Source organism: Nylanderia fulva, unplaced genomic scaffold (assembly GCF_048542155.1).
Source record: "Nylanderia fulva isolate GAGA-0341 unplaced genomic scaffold, ASM4854215v1 Scaffold85, whole genome shotgun sequence".
Classification (NCBI taxonomy): Eukaryota; Metazoa; Arthropoda; class Insecta; order Hymenoptera; family Formicidae; genus Nylanderia; species Nylanderia fulva.
Genome location: NW_028190972.1, coordinates 53,084 through 67,979, shown reverse-complemented (window position 1 = coordinate 67,979; position 14,896 = coordinate 53,084). Strand labels below are relative to the sequence as shown.

Here is a 14,896-nt window from a genome sequence, read left to right as displayed (position 1 = left end):
GTTTTTATCGTCCATCGTGTCAATCGGTTTGCTATTTTAATGCGCGTGTGTCGCAATATGGTCTGTCGCGACGTATGTTGCATCATTTAAGCAAATTGCAGTAATAATCAACGCTGGATTTGACTAACGAGTTAAAGTTGTAGCATAAATGCTCTTTACTTAAAGAGCATACTCCATGTTTGATATATTTCGAATTATTATATCAATTCGGTATGTTTCTCTCTATTTTTCTCTCTTCTCTATAGATTTCTTTCTATGAATACGTTTCTGTTTGTTTATGTAATATTTATAAATATGCTGAATTTAAAAACACAATATACACCTCCTTTATCTCGGCCAATAGAGCCAAACGCGATGTTATTGCGACAATTAAGAAAGAAGCCAGGCAAGCGGAAGGTCTCGGGTTCGATTCCCGATTCAGCCGACTTTCGGACCAATATTTTTCTCGCCTATTTCTTTACAGGGGAAGTTAAGAGAGGAATAAAGGGAGTTTCTGAGATCCCAACCATAGGATACAAATTCCTTAGTTTCCAAATTTTTTTTCTCAATTGTCGCAATAACATCGAATATGCTAAATGTTTACTAATATTTTAATACTTAATGTTATACCTAGAATTATTTTACTGATAACAAATTAAACAGTTAAAATGTGTTTTCTTTCTTTTCCACATTATTGTTTTTAAAATATTCCGTGTGCTCAATCACTGATTGGTTACACTGATTGGCTGCCATTTCGTATCAGCCGATACAAAATTAGACGACATATGTCAGACTCTTTTACTTTTAGAGACTGTAGGAAAGTGCTTTTCAGGAGATTTTATATTTGCTTACTTCATAGATATAATATGTAACAGTTTTGAAACTCGAATTTATTAGTAAATTTTAGCTGTAAATCGGTTTGGCAATACGCGTTTTAACTGAAATAGATTATTTAAAATTATCATAATGTTTTCGGACACCCCGTATATAATAATGTTGAAAAATTACGATTGAAATATCACACGCGGATGCCAAAGCCGCTTACAGACCCGAGTGAAGATAAAATCTGCGACATCATTAACTCTCAGTCGCATCGCACCCGAGCGAAAATCTGCGAGAACGCTGAAAAGGTCAGACCATCCTCTCTTTACATCCCGGGCTCCGCTCCGTTAAGTGAAAACTCAATAAGATACTTGGTCCGGCCGGCATTTTCTCTTCGTTTTCCACGATTCCGTCGCGAAAATTACATCATCCGGAGAAGAATATTACGGAGTGAGCTTTAGCGAAGAACAGTTGGTAACATTACAAGAGTGATGCTCTTAAAGAAGAAGCGTCTCTCTCCCTCTCCCTCCCTCTCCCCCCCCCTTTCTCCCCCCCTCTCTCTCTCAGTCGAACAATAAATTCTACCGCTCAAATCTTCTAGCGAGTTTTCGACTGATAACTTCAATTTCCAATCATATAAAGGTAACAATCTAATTTATTAGAATTTGATTGACGGGAGGTTATGTTGGAAGTGCATAGATCGAGCACCAAGACCGTAAAATGGTTCCTAAGGAAAGAGGAGAGAAGAATGGAAGAAAGATTCCAACGTGGGAGGAAAGAGGGAGAGGAGGGTGAAGACACGTATGTGCGCGAGAAAATATATATACGGGTATGGCGGCGCGCGAGTGGAAGGCGGAAAAGGGGGACCGGAAAACGGGGGTCTAAGTAACAAACCTACTCTGTTACGTCGTGCCTCGTGCGTTTTACTCTTAAGGAACCGGGGAGTAACTACTCGAGGCTTTCAAGCTGCTACTTCATTTACACCTTATTCCTCTTCGCGCTCTATAACTTTTCCTAACCTCATCCCCGCTTTTCCGTCTTTCGCTGATGTCGAGATATACGCGACGATATTGTGCGACTTCGTCATTAGCGGGGCGTTAGATGTCCCAACTTAACCTAACCTAATCTAGTCTAGTCTAGTCTATTAATTACTCAAGAGTCTCCATCCTTTGTTCGAGCAAGTTTGAGCGAGAAATGTTAATTTATTCCAGTTCGTCGCGTGCGTCAAAGCGGCCGATGATGTCAATGACAGTAACGAGAGATTGGAGAGATGAAAAATAGATGACAAGGGTCTCTGGTGTGTACGCAACGTGACTTTGGTTAAGCGCAAAGTTAATTGAGACTCTCTGACAGGAGAGGACTCTGTATAAGGTAAGCGAGTGTGACGAGGAAGATTTTTGCGAGTTACAAGGGAAGATTAATTCGACGGTGAAAAAGATCTCCAGAAAAAGACAGAGATCCACTCGTTTTTATTCATTTCTACCGTTCATTGTCGAGCTACTCGCTAAATTTCTCGCTCCTTGACGAAGTCCTCCTTCAAGCTCGTTTTTTTATTTTCTTTCTTTTTTTGGATAGGCACGAGGGCGCGATGGCAGCCTCCCTATTTTAGCGTACTATAATCTGCCGTATTAGCATAGATAACAGATCGCAATTCTAGCACGGTACAATCACGTGCGCTAGCATAGATAAGCGAGCGATTATAGCGCAGCATAATCCCGGGCTCTAGCGTAGTAGTATAATCTCGTAATTTTAGCGTAATATGATTCTGCGCCGACCGTACGTAATTCTGACATTATATAATTGCACGCGAGCGACTTTATGGTTGCGATGTACCTCACAATGATTTTCCTCGAATCGACATAAACCTAAGGACGTTTGTTTCTTTTCTGGAGATTTTGAATTCATCGATCTATAATATTGTTCAACAAAAAAATTAACCAAAATAAATTTAGTCGTTATAGTTTTTTGGATGCTGAGTGCGAATCTGGTTCCCAAATTATTCCATCACGTCACAATTGTGAAAAATTTTTAATTAAAAAAGGGCGTTTTTTATGAACTTTGTTATAATATAACAAAATTGTTATATTACAAGTATCTTATGAACCATAATCAACATCGAAAATTCCTATTGAAAGTCCTAACAATATATATTTTATTTTGATAGCAAAAAAAAACTTCTTTAGCACGTCATACATTGTAACTATAATATGACAAAGTTCGTGAAAATAGCTCTTTTTTGCAACTTTAATTGCATGTTTCTTAAAATTGTAACGTGATGGAGCAATTTTGAAGACATATTAATTCCTAAGTTCCCCTTTTACTCCCCTGAAGATCATTTCAGTATGCGAGAAAAATATATCGATCTGAAAAAGTCGACTGAATCGGGAATCGAACCCGAGTCTTTTAGACCAATATATTTTTCTCGCATACATCATTTCAGAAGGTAAAAGGGGAACTTAGGAATTAATATCTGAAGTAAAAGATTTATTCTAAATAAGTCTTAGCAATTGCTAAGCAAAATTTCGTGTCTCATGCACAATTATAAAAACAGCGAAAAATTAAATTTTTCACGGTCTTCACGCACATATATACATCCGCGTTCGGCTCTCATAACCTTTTTATATTTTCAATGTTATTGACTAATATAGGGAGCCTTATTTTAGTACTTTAATATTATTACTTTATTTTGATTGCAATAAAAATTCTTCAGCACGTAATATATTGTAGTTATAATATGATTAAGTTCGTGTAAATAGCCCTTTTTGCAACTTTAATTAAAAATTTCTCAAAATTGTGACGTGATAGAGCAATTTGGAAACCGGATTCGTATTCAGTGTCCAAAAAACTATAAGAAACGATTAGTCTCATTCCGGTGTTCGCAAAAAGTCGTTTTGTGGAACAATGTATAATCAACTGTAAAATTCCCATTTCAAATTTACAGAGTGTATACATCGACTGGCGTGCCAATTGTGATTTTTCTTTACTAAATAAATTTATCGTCCCATTGAATCATTCGTTAATTTTGAAGATACATATTGACAAACCAACAACGGTTAAGTTAATCGTATTTTGATAACAAATTTAATTATGAATTTCTCGATAATTTTCGATTAAACGTGTCAATTAATGTAATATTAATTCGCGCCAGTTTACCGGTCGATACGTCAATATGCAATCTTGTTGCGACGTAATTGGATGCGAACATCGAAATAATAATAAAACTCGTCGGCCGCGAAATTGAAATTTGAATAATTAGCATTTAGAATTAATATAGTTGCGCTAACAGAAAGAGAAACACACACAGTGAGAGAGAGAGAGGGGAGGTTCGCATTTATGACATGTGCAAACTAGTTCTTCGGACGTTTGTTATGCTTATTGGAGAGAGGGTAGTATAATAGTTCTGGCCGTCAAGATTATGCAGCGAGCTGGCAGTAATTTACTGTACTGATTATGAGACAGGCAAAAACTCGTATTATTGCATCGCGTGCCCGGTTCGTATAAGCTCTTTTATAGAATAGTTGTACGGTGTATGTGCGCTCATGACTTACGCTCCTATCTTCATTAAAGAGTATAATGTGTCTAACTACGCGAAAAGTGGCGTTTCGAGAAGAAAAGAAAAAACGAACGAAGCGTCTATCGCTTGAAATTACGATATTTTCTGACACGCTATGAACAATTATTCTGGAGAAAATTTCTAGAAAAATCACGCGACAATTATAACATTTTCCTAGAAAAAAATATATATCATGTCATATATAGGACGAATGTTTTTAAACATTATCGTTATATTTATTATAAATTTTAAGTATTTCGGCAAATATTTTAGTCGTCTATTCGATTTCAATTTTTGCAAACTAAATCCAAAAAACCTCTCCTCAAAGTTAAAAGTCGACCAGACTGGCAATCATTTATTATAAATAATTAGTTTAAATACAACGTTTCGGCTGTCATTGCAGCCCTTTTCAAGTAAATCAAATTAATACAGCTAATCAATTTCACTGCAAACCACCGACAATATTAAACATTGTTTTGATGAACAATGCAAAACTGACAGAAGTAAGCACGAAATAAATAGATGTTAACAGTTAGCAAGAATCTTAGTCACAAATAAAAAAAAATTCACATACACGCACACGCATACGCACACGCACACACACACGACACGCAATCGCACGGGCACATATATACAAAGTGACCGATAATAATCACTTCACCTCTAGTGTGCGGATTAAATCGAATAGGAAAGTCCTTTAGCGTTTTTTTCTGAGATCTTTACAATAATTAATGAGAAATTAATTAAAAAAGATCAGTCAATCTATGCAAGTATAAAAGTGCGGCGAGAAAAGACAATTTTGTATTGTTAAGTGTGCGAGGCTCCAGAATTATAGAATCAAGGAAGAGTTAAGCTATTTAATGTTCCTTTTGCTGATTGGCTCTGCCATTACTCGATCAGCGCTTCTAGTTCTTCCAAGACAGTTATTGCCATATTAGTAATATATATATATATATATTGCTGAATATTGTATATAAAATATTGTCAACAATCTCAACTCTGTTTATGATAAGGTCATTAGAATAATTTAGCGTCTTGTATCAGTAGTTGACAGAATGTCTTAGAATTGTTTTAAGTAAGTACATTGTTGTCTCCCCTTGCACAAATTGACTTGTATTTAGTTTTAGTTTTACGCTAACTATTGATTTTTTATAATTTTAGCACTTGAAAAGGACCTAAATTTAAGGTCGAAATGTAGTGTACTTCATATCTAATAAAAACGAATTATTAATAAGAGCCAGTATGGTCGAACTAATCATAAATTTCTTATTATTTTTTAAATTCTCTCTGGCGAAGAATACAAATCTATTATATAAAATATTGTATCTTGCTGAATATTGTATATAAAATATTCAGCAAGGTACAAGATACAAAAACTTTCCCATTTGGTTTAATCCGTTCTACCCTGACACCAAAGGTAAGGCGATTATTACCGGACACCCTGTGTTTATAAATATATAAAATTTCTAAATTAAAATAACATTTCTAAACTAAAGATATATATTTCTAGCGTATGATATATTTTGTAAATAAATCAATCATATGAGCTACGTTCTTTATAGTTCGTTATGCAGAACATAAAATCTGTTGTGTTGGTTTCCCTTCGCTATTGTACTATATTTTGTGTTTATATATATACGTGACGTTTTTGTTTAAAAGCGAGTATATATACATGTAGTACTTACCGTATCGATTCTCCTGCCGTCACATATCGATATAAAATTTATTGACAAGAATACGATATATACGTCGAACGTTGTTGTGAGTATACTTACTTGCAATTTGACCCATATAGCGATGAAATACATTTAAATTTTATACTATATCAAAAGTCTTAGATATCTTTAAATTTAACAGTATAAGAGAACGAACATACATCATGGAATAGTACAACATAAGCAAAAGGAGAGAAATGAAAACGGTGTCACATGTACACAGAATGTTCCAAAACTATGGGGATAGAGAAGACACTGATTCACAAGTCATTTTTTTTCACGACAGATTTTTTGGTTTTCGGTTTGAAATCAATTTTTTTTCTCAATATAGAGATTGCGAAATTATACAGTAGTAGAATGAAAGGACATTCTCGATGATTACGAGACATTCTGTGCACAGAAAGTTTTATTTCTTACATGTTTACATTTAATGTACATATATAACATACATATACATGCGACCACGTTCGTAAATACTGACAGTCTTTACTGAAGGCATCGAGAAGCTGGGAAATTGCAACTTTCTCAAACTCTCGGCGCGGCATATTTAGAATTAGTCGACGACTTGCCGCGTGCAAAATATCGCTTAATGGAATTAAAGTTTCAACAGTAAACCGCTTTGCATGTGGCGTACACGCGCTTGCGCTCTCGGTCGATCGCTCCTCTCTCTCCCTTTCTCTCGCCCTGACTCTCTTCCTCGCCAAAGTTTACTTCTTTCGGTCTTTGCACCGTGCGATGTGTATAAAAGCGGATCGATCGGCGGCAACAAACTGTAAGCGCGCATATTCTAGCATATTCATTATACGTATATGTACGCTTTTAGAAAAGGTAAGTAAGTCAACGCTCGATCGAAGATCGTCATTTGATGGCGGAAATACGCGCTCTCTCTCTCTTGCAGATGTCACCGTCGAGTGCAACGAACGATAGTTGGTACTTTCCTTTCCGTGACGACGATCGCGACTATCAATCTCCCGCGTTCGCGAGCGCTTTATTGTCCCGGTATTTCTCTCTCTTTCTCTCTGTGTTTCGCTGCGCGAAACTTATATACGCGGTTAGGTTAGGTTTGTCTGAAAATCCGCTTCTTGCTCAAGATACTTTATTTCTATGCTGCGCGGTGCAATTTCGCCCGAATAAAAATAGAAACTTTCATTCGCGGAAATAGAAATATCACTCGGATTTCTGTTTACGTAGATAAATGTATTATAAAATAATTGAAATAGTAGTTTTTAAATGCGTGTTTGCTCCATTTTGAAAAAAAAATGTTTATATTATACATATAAGATTTTTATATAATATTGTGATATATATATATATATATGTATATAGAGTGAGCTATTTTTAATGTCCTACCCTAAATATTTTTTTTCCTACGCCGATTACAAGAAAAGTTTTGTATAAAAGTGGTTTAACTTTAAGAGGAACATATACCATATATATATATATATATATAAAAGACATCGATATTAATTTGTTTATAGATTTACTTTCGAAAAATTCTTTAATTTTCGTTAATCTTTACTTTTTTTTAAAATGCAAATCAATTTTTGTTAGAAGTTTAATAGAAATTGTAAGTTTCATTAAGATAAAACCATGTTTATTAGTTCAAAGTTTTCTTGATTTTTCCATAAGTTATTTTTAAATTTTGGAATGGTTATTATTCCACAAACATGTCGAAAGGCATTTTCTGTTCGAATTAAATTTTATTTTGTTTTTAATAGTAATATTCTGGTTCTACAATTGCATAATAGTATTAAATTTCATAATAGTATTAAATCACTTTCAATGAGATCAAACTGAATTACCCACCGCGAGAGATAGTAGATATGATCAAAGTGGTGGCGTTGTATGGAAATAATTTCAGTTATTAAAAGGGAATATGTATCTAGGAAAGTATTTCTAGGGACACATTTGTTTGATAAGTACTTTTTGACATGTTTTATGGAACACTAATATTCCAAAATTAAAAAAAATTATAATTCATAGAAAAATCAAGAAAATTCTTAATACTAATTAAGAATATATAAATTTATCACTATTGTAGATGTGATCTACAATTTTTATAAAAAAAACCAGTTTTTAAAAAAGTGATATGTGATCAAAAGTAGTGTTATCTGTAAACAAATTGATAATGTTGTCTAGTATTCCCTTAGGCCCGTTCTACATTACGTCGTATGTTGCAGTCGGATGTCGGAACGTAAGCGATTGTCCAATGAGGTGTTTTCGAAAAAGAAATTTTCTTATTGGATTATCATTTTGACATCCGACTGCGACATACGACGTGTATTGTAGAACGAGCCTTAAAGTTAAACAACTTTTGCGTGTAACATTTTTTTGAAAGATAAGAAAAAAGATATTTAGATTAAATTAAATAAGGTTAAATTAGGGTGTAAAAATGGCTATCAAAATCAACATTATTTTACTGCCAAAATGAGATTGTATGAGTGATAAATGAGTACTGTCGCTATATGATCCAGCGGATCCATTTTCTAATTTTTTTACCAAGATCCACTCATTTAGCTATTCGATTTTGATTAGATTTCTTCATATTTTACCTCATACTATGTCTATTACGTCAAGTTTTATGCCGATTGGTTTTGTAGCACAAAATTTTCCCAATTCAGTATACTCTTTTCCAGATTATATTTAAGCAGATTATATTTAAGCAGAAAAAATATTTCGATTTTGATTTTGTCGAGCGATCGATCGACGCGCAGTTGAATAGATCGATTGGTCGATTGACGAGCAGAGAAAGTTTCGGAGTTCCCAGCTTGATGGACGACAGTTTTCTGGGGAAAGAGTACCTGCAGAACCATAGTGCTGACCACGGTGCCAGCGACGGGTACGAGGTTCAATTCTAGCCACTCTTCGCCCGCTCTTAGACAACCCCGTTCGAATATACTTCTCTCTCCCGTCTGCATCGGTCCGAAGGGAGCAAATGGAAATGATTTAAAAAGTCAGCAGACACATTAAGACTCTCGTTTAAGAGCTTAAAGAAATTAGATCGCCGTTTTATGCCGAGAGTAAACATCGCCTCGCTCTCGTCGGCATCGAAAGAGAATAAATGAAAAAAAAGGTTATTTTTCCTCTTAAGGGAATTCTAAGCTAACCTAAGTTTCAGTCCTGTTTTATGACAAAATGTGAGATTAGATTCAGCTATAAATCTATTTATTGACTATACGGGTTGTTTTTATCTGAAATTAGAGCGCTTCCTTCTTTGTTAATATTAATACTTTAATTTCTATAAAAAACAGATTTATCAATCTGTATAGTCTTATATATCTAGGTTACAGAATTATGAGTTTAAGAATTCAAGAATTTTGTAACCTAAATATATGAGACAATATACAGATTAATAAATCTTTTTCCTGTACAAATTAAGATATTAATATTAACAAAGGGCGAAGTGCTCTAATTTCAGGTAAAAAACAATCCGTATAGCCAATAAACAAATTTATAGTTTATCTAATCTCACATTTTGTCGATAAAACAGGACTGAAACTCAAGGACGTTTAGGATTACTTTAATCGCGATTCTCGTGCACACAGATACGTCTTTTACGCTTTACCGCGAGAATCTACAAAGCTCACGACGCCCATCTAGGGAAAAGGGAGAACTTAAGAGAGTTTATCGACTGACGCGCGAGCATAATTTAGCGGTCTAAACCACAGGGGGAAAGTAAGAGAAATGTAATAAGGTGTTCGTGATGTGTTCGCTGTTGCGTGAAGTGGTCTAGTGCAAGTGTGTTGCAACGAAATGGTGAACACGTAACATCATCAATTCTCTTCCGCGTAGTAGATTTTTGCGAAATCCGCCCATTGCGGTATACCTTATCCGAAATTATTTTTATTTGTAAAATTAGTTGGATAGATAATATCTGTCTTGGATTTAATTTCAATCGATCTAATTTTAATTTCTATTAAATTTTTTATTTACGTGATGCACACACCAACACACACGCACACATGTACATGTTCAAAGTGAATACGTAATAGCGGCGATGCTTTAATGTATACCGGTTCGGAAAAAGCTCTTTATCGTTATTTATTTATTTATTTATTCGCGTTTTATCGGCACGTAACGCATCGCGGCGCATTAACGATCGGCCGACAAAAAATTATAATTAAGCAATGAGGGAGGGATGAGGGGGGACGGGTTCTCGATGAAAGCGTAATTAGCGAGGGCGGGTTTCAAGAGCCATTACATCGGGGATGATATATCTACTCTTAAAATAGGAGCCGGCACAGAAGTTCTTATATCTCCTCCGCGCTTTCACTCGTCCCTTGGACTCGAGAGAGCATTTTCTCTCTAATTAAGTTCCACGGTTTCTTGACCCGTGCGTTGGGTCGTTTTTTACCGGTGAATGTGTATAGATACTGTGTAATCTTGCGCGCGGGCGGCCTATGCAGAACTAACTATCCCTTGCGCGAACTACCACCTTCCTTCCCTCCCTTATCTCAAATCTGAGCTTCGCGCGATAGAACGCAATTCCAAAGACAAATTATTCGGTGCCCCTTCGAGGCACGTTTCCCCACTTGGTTTGCCGTATCTTTTGCGAAGTAACGCAAGTTTCGGAATTGGAAACAAAGCGAAATTAGAAGTGGCCGAAATACTAGGATATCATTCGGAATACTAGGATGTAATGTAAGTGTGATGTGTAATTTGCGGTTGTTAATAATGAAATAAATAAAAGAATTCTGTTGTAGAATCTCTTATACGATGAAAGATTTTTGACAAGATAAACTCATAGTTAAGAAGAACATAGAAAAAAGTTTAAACAAAAATGATAAATCAATAAAAAAATAGCTATTATAGTTGAGTTAATATTTATAACTGCCAACTTTTTTTATATCTGCAAATTCTTGTTTTTTTTTTTTTCGTTAGTCATTACTCTTACCATATGATGAAAGAAGGGAAGAGAGTAAGGAAGCAAAAATGTAAATTAAAAATGTTTAAGGATGTATAGAAGATACAAGAGACACAAAAGTATCAATGCTATTCATTTTATAGAAAATCTGTACATCTTATAGAAAATCGCTATAGTTTCTAATTATTTTCAATCCGTTTCCAGCGTTGATACAACCGAATGCTCAGTAATCGGTAAAAAAGCCAGAATTAAAAAAAAATATTTTCTTCTAAACGGTTTAATGAATGTTAATGTAATTTTGCAACACTGTTCCTTAAAAAGTTGAAATACATGGTACTATTTTTTGATATTTTTAATGTAATATAATCGATCATATTTCAACGAATTTTCACAAGATTATATGTAAAACTAGCGGAATATTAAATTGCAATAATTTTTAAATGAGTGAACTAAATTCAAATTTTAACAGTAGCTTTAGTAAAGTGGAAACGATCTGTATAATTTTTATGAATTTTAAATGTCTCCCATACATCCTTAAGTGATATTAAAGTGATAAAATTAAGATATACTCACATAACTAGGCTTTCTAACATCGTAGCCACATTGTTTATTTTTAATAATTTCCTGAAACAGACAAATAAGAAAATTGACTTTCAACAGAGCAATTAATAATTTTATAGAGAAAATATTTTTCAATAGTATTGAAGATTGCATATACTAATCAGAATATAGAGTTACATTAGGTTTTCGCTTGCAACAGCTAAAAGGCACGCCGCACGCTTCCCTCGAGCCGATATCGCTCGACGAACAATTGAAATAATTGTTGCGGTCCCAATCCTTTGGGCCCTCGATGCCGCAACATTGTAACTGAAATCAGATAAAAGACGATAAATTTTATAATATTATACAATAATACATTATAATTTTTCAAGAAAAATATAGGTACATATAGCAATATTATATAGTATTGATTCATTAATTTAGTATAACATTTTAGAGAATGTTTTTATTTTAAGAAATAAAAAGATACACTTTTTCAACAAAAGTCATTATTTCAAACGAAGCATTTTTGATCTAATTGTTCATAGGAATATTTGTTCATATTTATTATCCAGGAATATGCTCACAAATTTTTAAAACATACTTATGATTCATCTTGTATAGTCAATTAGATAACAGAAAATAACAATAAGAATCGAGCGCAATAATTAAGGTATATATTTTATTATAAATAAAATATTATTGCAAATGTAAAGTCATAAAAATTGTAGATAGATATTTTAACTGCCGTGGAGGGAATTATTAATCTGTACGAGTCAGGAATTAAAATAATGAGAGGCATTAATTACATGTAACTGAGAGTATATTCACTGTGAAAGCAAAGTCCTTAAAAGTCCGTACATGAATATCAGATCGCTCGTATTTACAATGTACGTCCGTACGCGGTGACAGTCGATAACCGAATCTCTCGAACGCAAAATCGCTCTTCATATCTTTCGCCTCAAAAATCGACCTTCGAGAGGCTTCGAGAATTTTATGTTCGTTTATTTCCTTTGTCTCTTAACGTCTCGATATTTGTCTCTGTGCTTCTCGTCTTTCGTCTCTCTCTGTCTCGTCTGTTATGTTTTTATTTATATTTACCTGTGTCTCGGTACTTTTTCGCATGTGTGTGGCCGTATTCGTATAAGTGTTTTTGATCGCTAATTTTTGGGGTGTATGTGACGATGTAATCGCCACAATATAAAGATGGACACACACAGGTATATACACTTTTATAAAATTTTAGATTGACATTTTACATTCTCACTGATCCATTATATCTGCAGAGAACGCTAGAACTCGTTTTCTAGACTAGTTTTTTGTACGTAATAGTAGAGTGAAAAATTTCCTGCTTTAAAAACGTTCATACAGTCCAGAATGAAATGTTATCTATATGTATGTGAGAGCGAAGTTAAAGAATCGCGCTCACAAAGCGCATCAAGGGGATATTTTGCATTATTGGCGATATGCAGTGTCGATGTGATCAATCGTGATCGAATTTGCGATGAATACCATGGATGAAAATATGAATTTCAAACGCCGTCGTATAAATAATTCCGGCCGCGCCGGGAATTGAGGAGTGATGCAATATTAAATACGCGATTTATATAGAGATCCCAGTCGCGCGCAATAAGAAAAGAGAGAGAAAACGAATTGGCGCGTATTATCCACAGGTAATAAGAGTGCGAAAGGAAAGAGGGAATCCCCATCGCAAGCAGCCGAGTATTAAAGGAATGAGAAAAAGACCGGAGGACGCGACGTGGATCGTTGGATTCGGTCGGTGACGCTTGGTGGTCCAAGTTTCGAGACCTTCATTAAACCTCTAATATCTCTATCTTTCCTGCGAGAGAGCTCGAGGCGACTTATTCCTTCTCGGATGTGTCGCCATTGGTCAATTGAGCATTTCAATTAATTTCTCAATAATTATTGCGAATATCGAAAAATGGTAGAAGACTTTTCTATTCAGTTTCACCTCCTACTCTACCTGCATCTGTCGGGTGGAGCACGAGTTACCGCATACCCTGTATATATTTGTAAAAAAATATTACTTATGTGAACAATAAGTGTAATTTTTAAAATATTTTTTTACAGTGTATGTTATACAGGGTGTCCCACAACGTGATGTCCATATTGGAACTGTGTATTCTTGGTGTTAGTTTAATTGTAAGTCAAAAGTCTTAAGTCGAGGTGACCCGTATGTATATAGCGCGTTTACGAAATAGGTATTTGGACAAACTTCTCTTACATATTCCTCACGTCAAAATAAAGAAAAAAGTTTACATATAATATATATCCGTAGTTAAAAAAGTGTGCAAATTGGGAACTTGCACATTGCTTTCTCACCATTCTATTTCGCTTGTTAAGTTTCCTTTATGAGCGAGGTTTTTTAATTTTGACTTCCTTATAGAGAAAGCTGAATGAGTTGAGAAATAGAATGGTGAGAAAGCAATGCAAGTTTCCAATTTGCACACTTCTTTCACATAAAATAACATTTTGTCACGTATACGTATATATATACTTTTATACATACGTGTGTGCCTTTTATATATTCCTTTTGTACAATACTTGTGTTTCTTTTATAAATTTGAAAATTTTTGAAAGATTCAAAATTTCATAAAAAATGAATCTTTTTACCGATTCTCGCCAAATTCAGTATTAAGTATCTTTTAATATTCCATTTGTAAAAAAAATTTAATCCGATATGTGTTTTTTTAGACATGTGTTTGTGACGTTTTGGAACATTTCGAACACATTAATATAGAAAATCTGAAAAAAATTTTGATGAAAATAAAGCTTCCTTTATGTGTAAGATTTTTCAATTTCCTCATAAAGAAAGGTTATTAATGAGTAAAATAGAATAATAAACAAGCAATGTGCAAGTTTCTAATTTGCACTTTTTTTATGTAAAATGATATTTTGTCATGTATATATGTATGTGTAAGTGTTTATATACGTATGTATGTATTTTTTATATGTTCCTTTCATAAAATTCGTATGTTTCTTTCATAAAATTCGAAAATTTACATTTTTTTTTAAATTCAAAATTTCATAAAAAATCAATCCTTCCACCAACCCTCGCCAAATTCAATATTAAATATCCTTTAATGATACTCTATTTGTGTAAAAAGAAATTAAGTCTGATATGTTTTTTCGATGTTTTGGAATATTCTAAACACATTGGTATAGAAATCTGAAAAAATTTTGTTGATGGAAACAAAGTAATTGTAACGTTATAATAAGACAAAATTTATTTAACTGTGTACATACAAACATGTGGAAAAAATGACATATTTTGTAGTAATAGTTAAGTTATAGAGTTAGATGATAGATTATTTTTTGAAGGACAATTCGTTCAGTTATTTTGCAAGCATTAATTCGTTTGGGACAATCAATTACGTTTACGAGATAGGATAGATAATACGT

The 14,896-nt window shown here is 34.0% G+C and overlaps 1 protein-coding gene across 3 annotated transcripts in view; it reads right to left on the bottom strand.

Moving 5' to 3' along the window:
* The window catches only part of Tsp26A (Tetraspanin 26A), a 39,490-nt gene that overhangs the window by 4,001 nt on the left and 20,593 nt on the right, over positions 1–14,896 (bottom strand). Inside the window, exons 5-7 of one of the 3 annotated variants that reach the window (XM_085489478.1) lie at positions 11,672–11,800; positions 11,507–11,557; positions 8,871–8,981 (exon numbers count right to left, since the gene is read on the bottom strand). In XM_085489478.1, the coding sequence (XP_085345604.1) occupies positions 8,871–8,981; positions 11,507–11,557; positions 11,672–11,800 (291 nt within the window). Of the gene's footprint in view, positions 1–7,613; positions 8,982–11,506; positions 11,558–11,671; positions 11,801–14,896 lie in introns of those variants that run through there. The other 2 variants (XM_085489477.1, XM_029317601.2) reach the window with 2 other exon arrangements.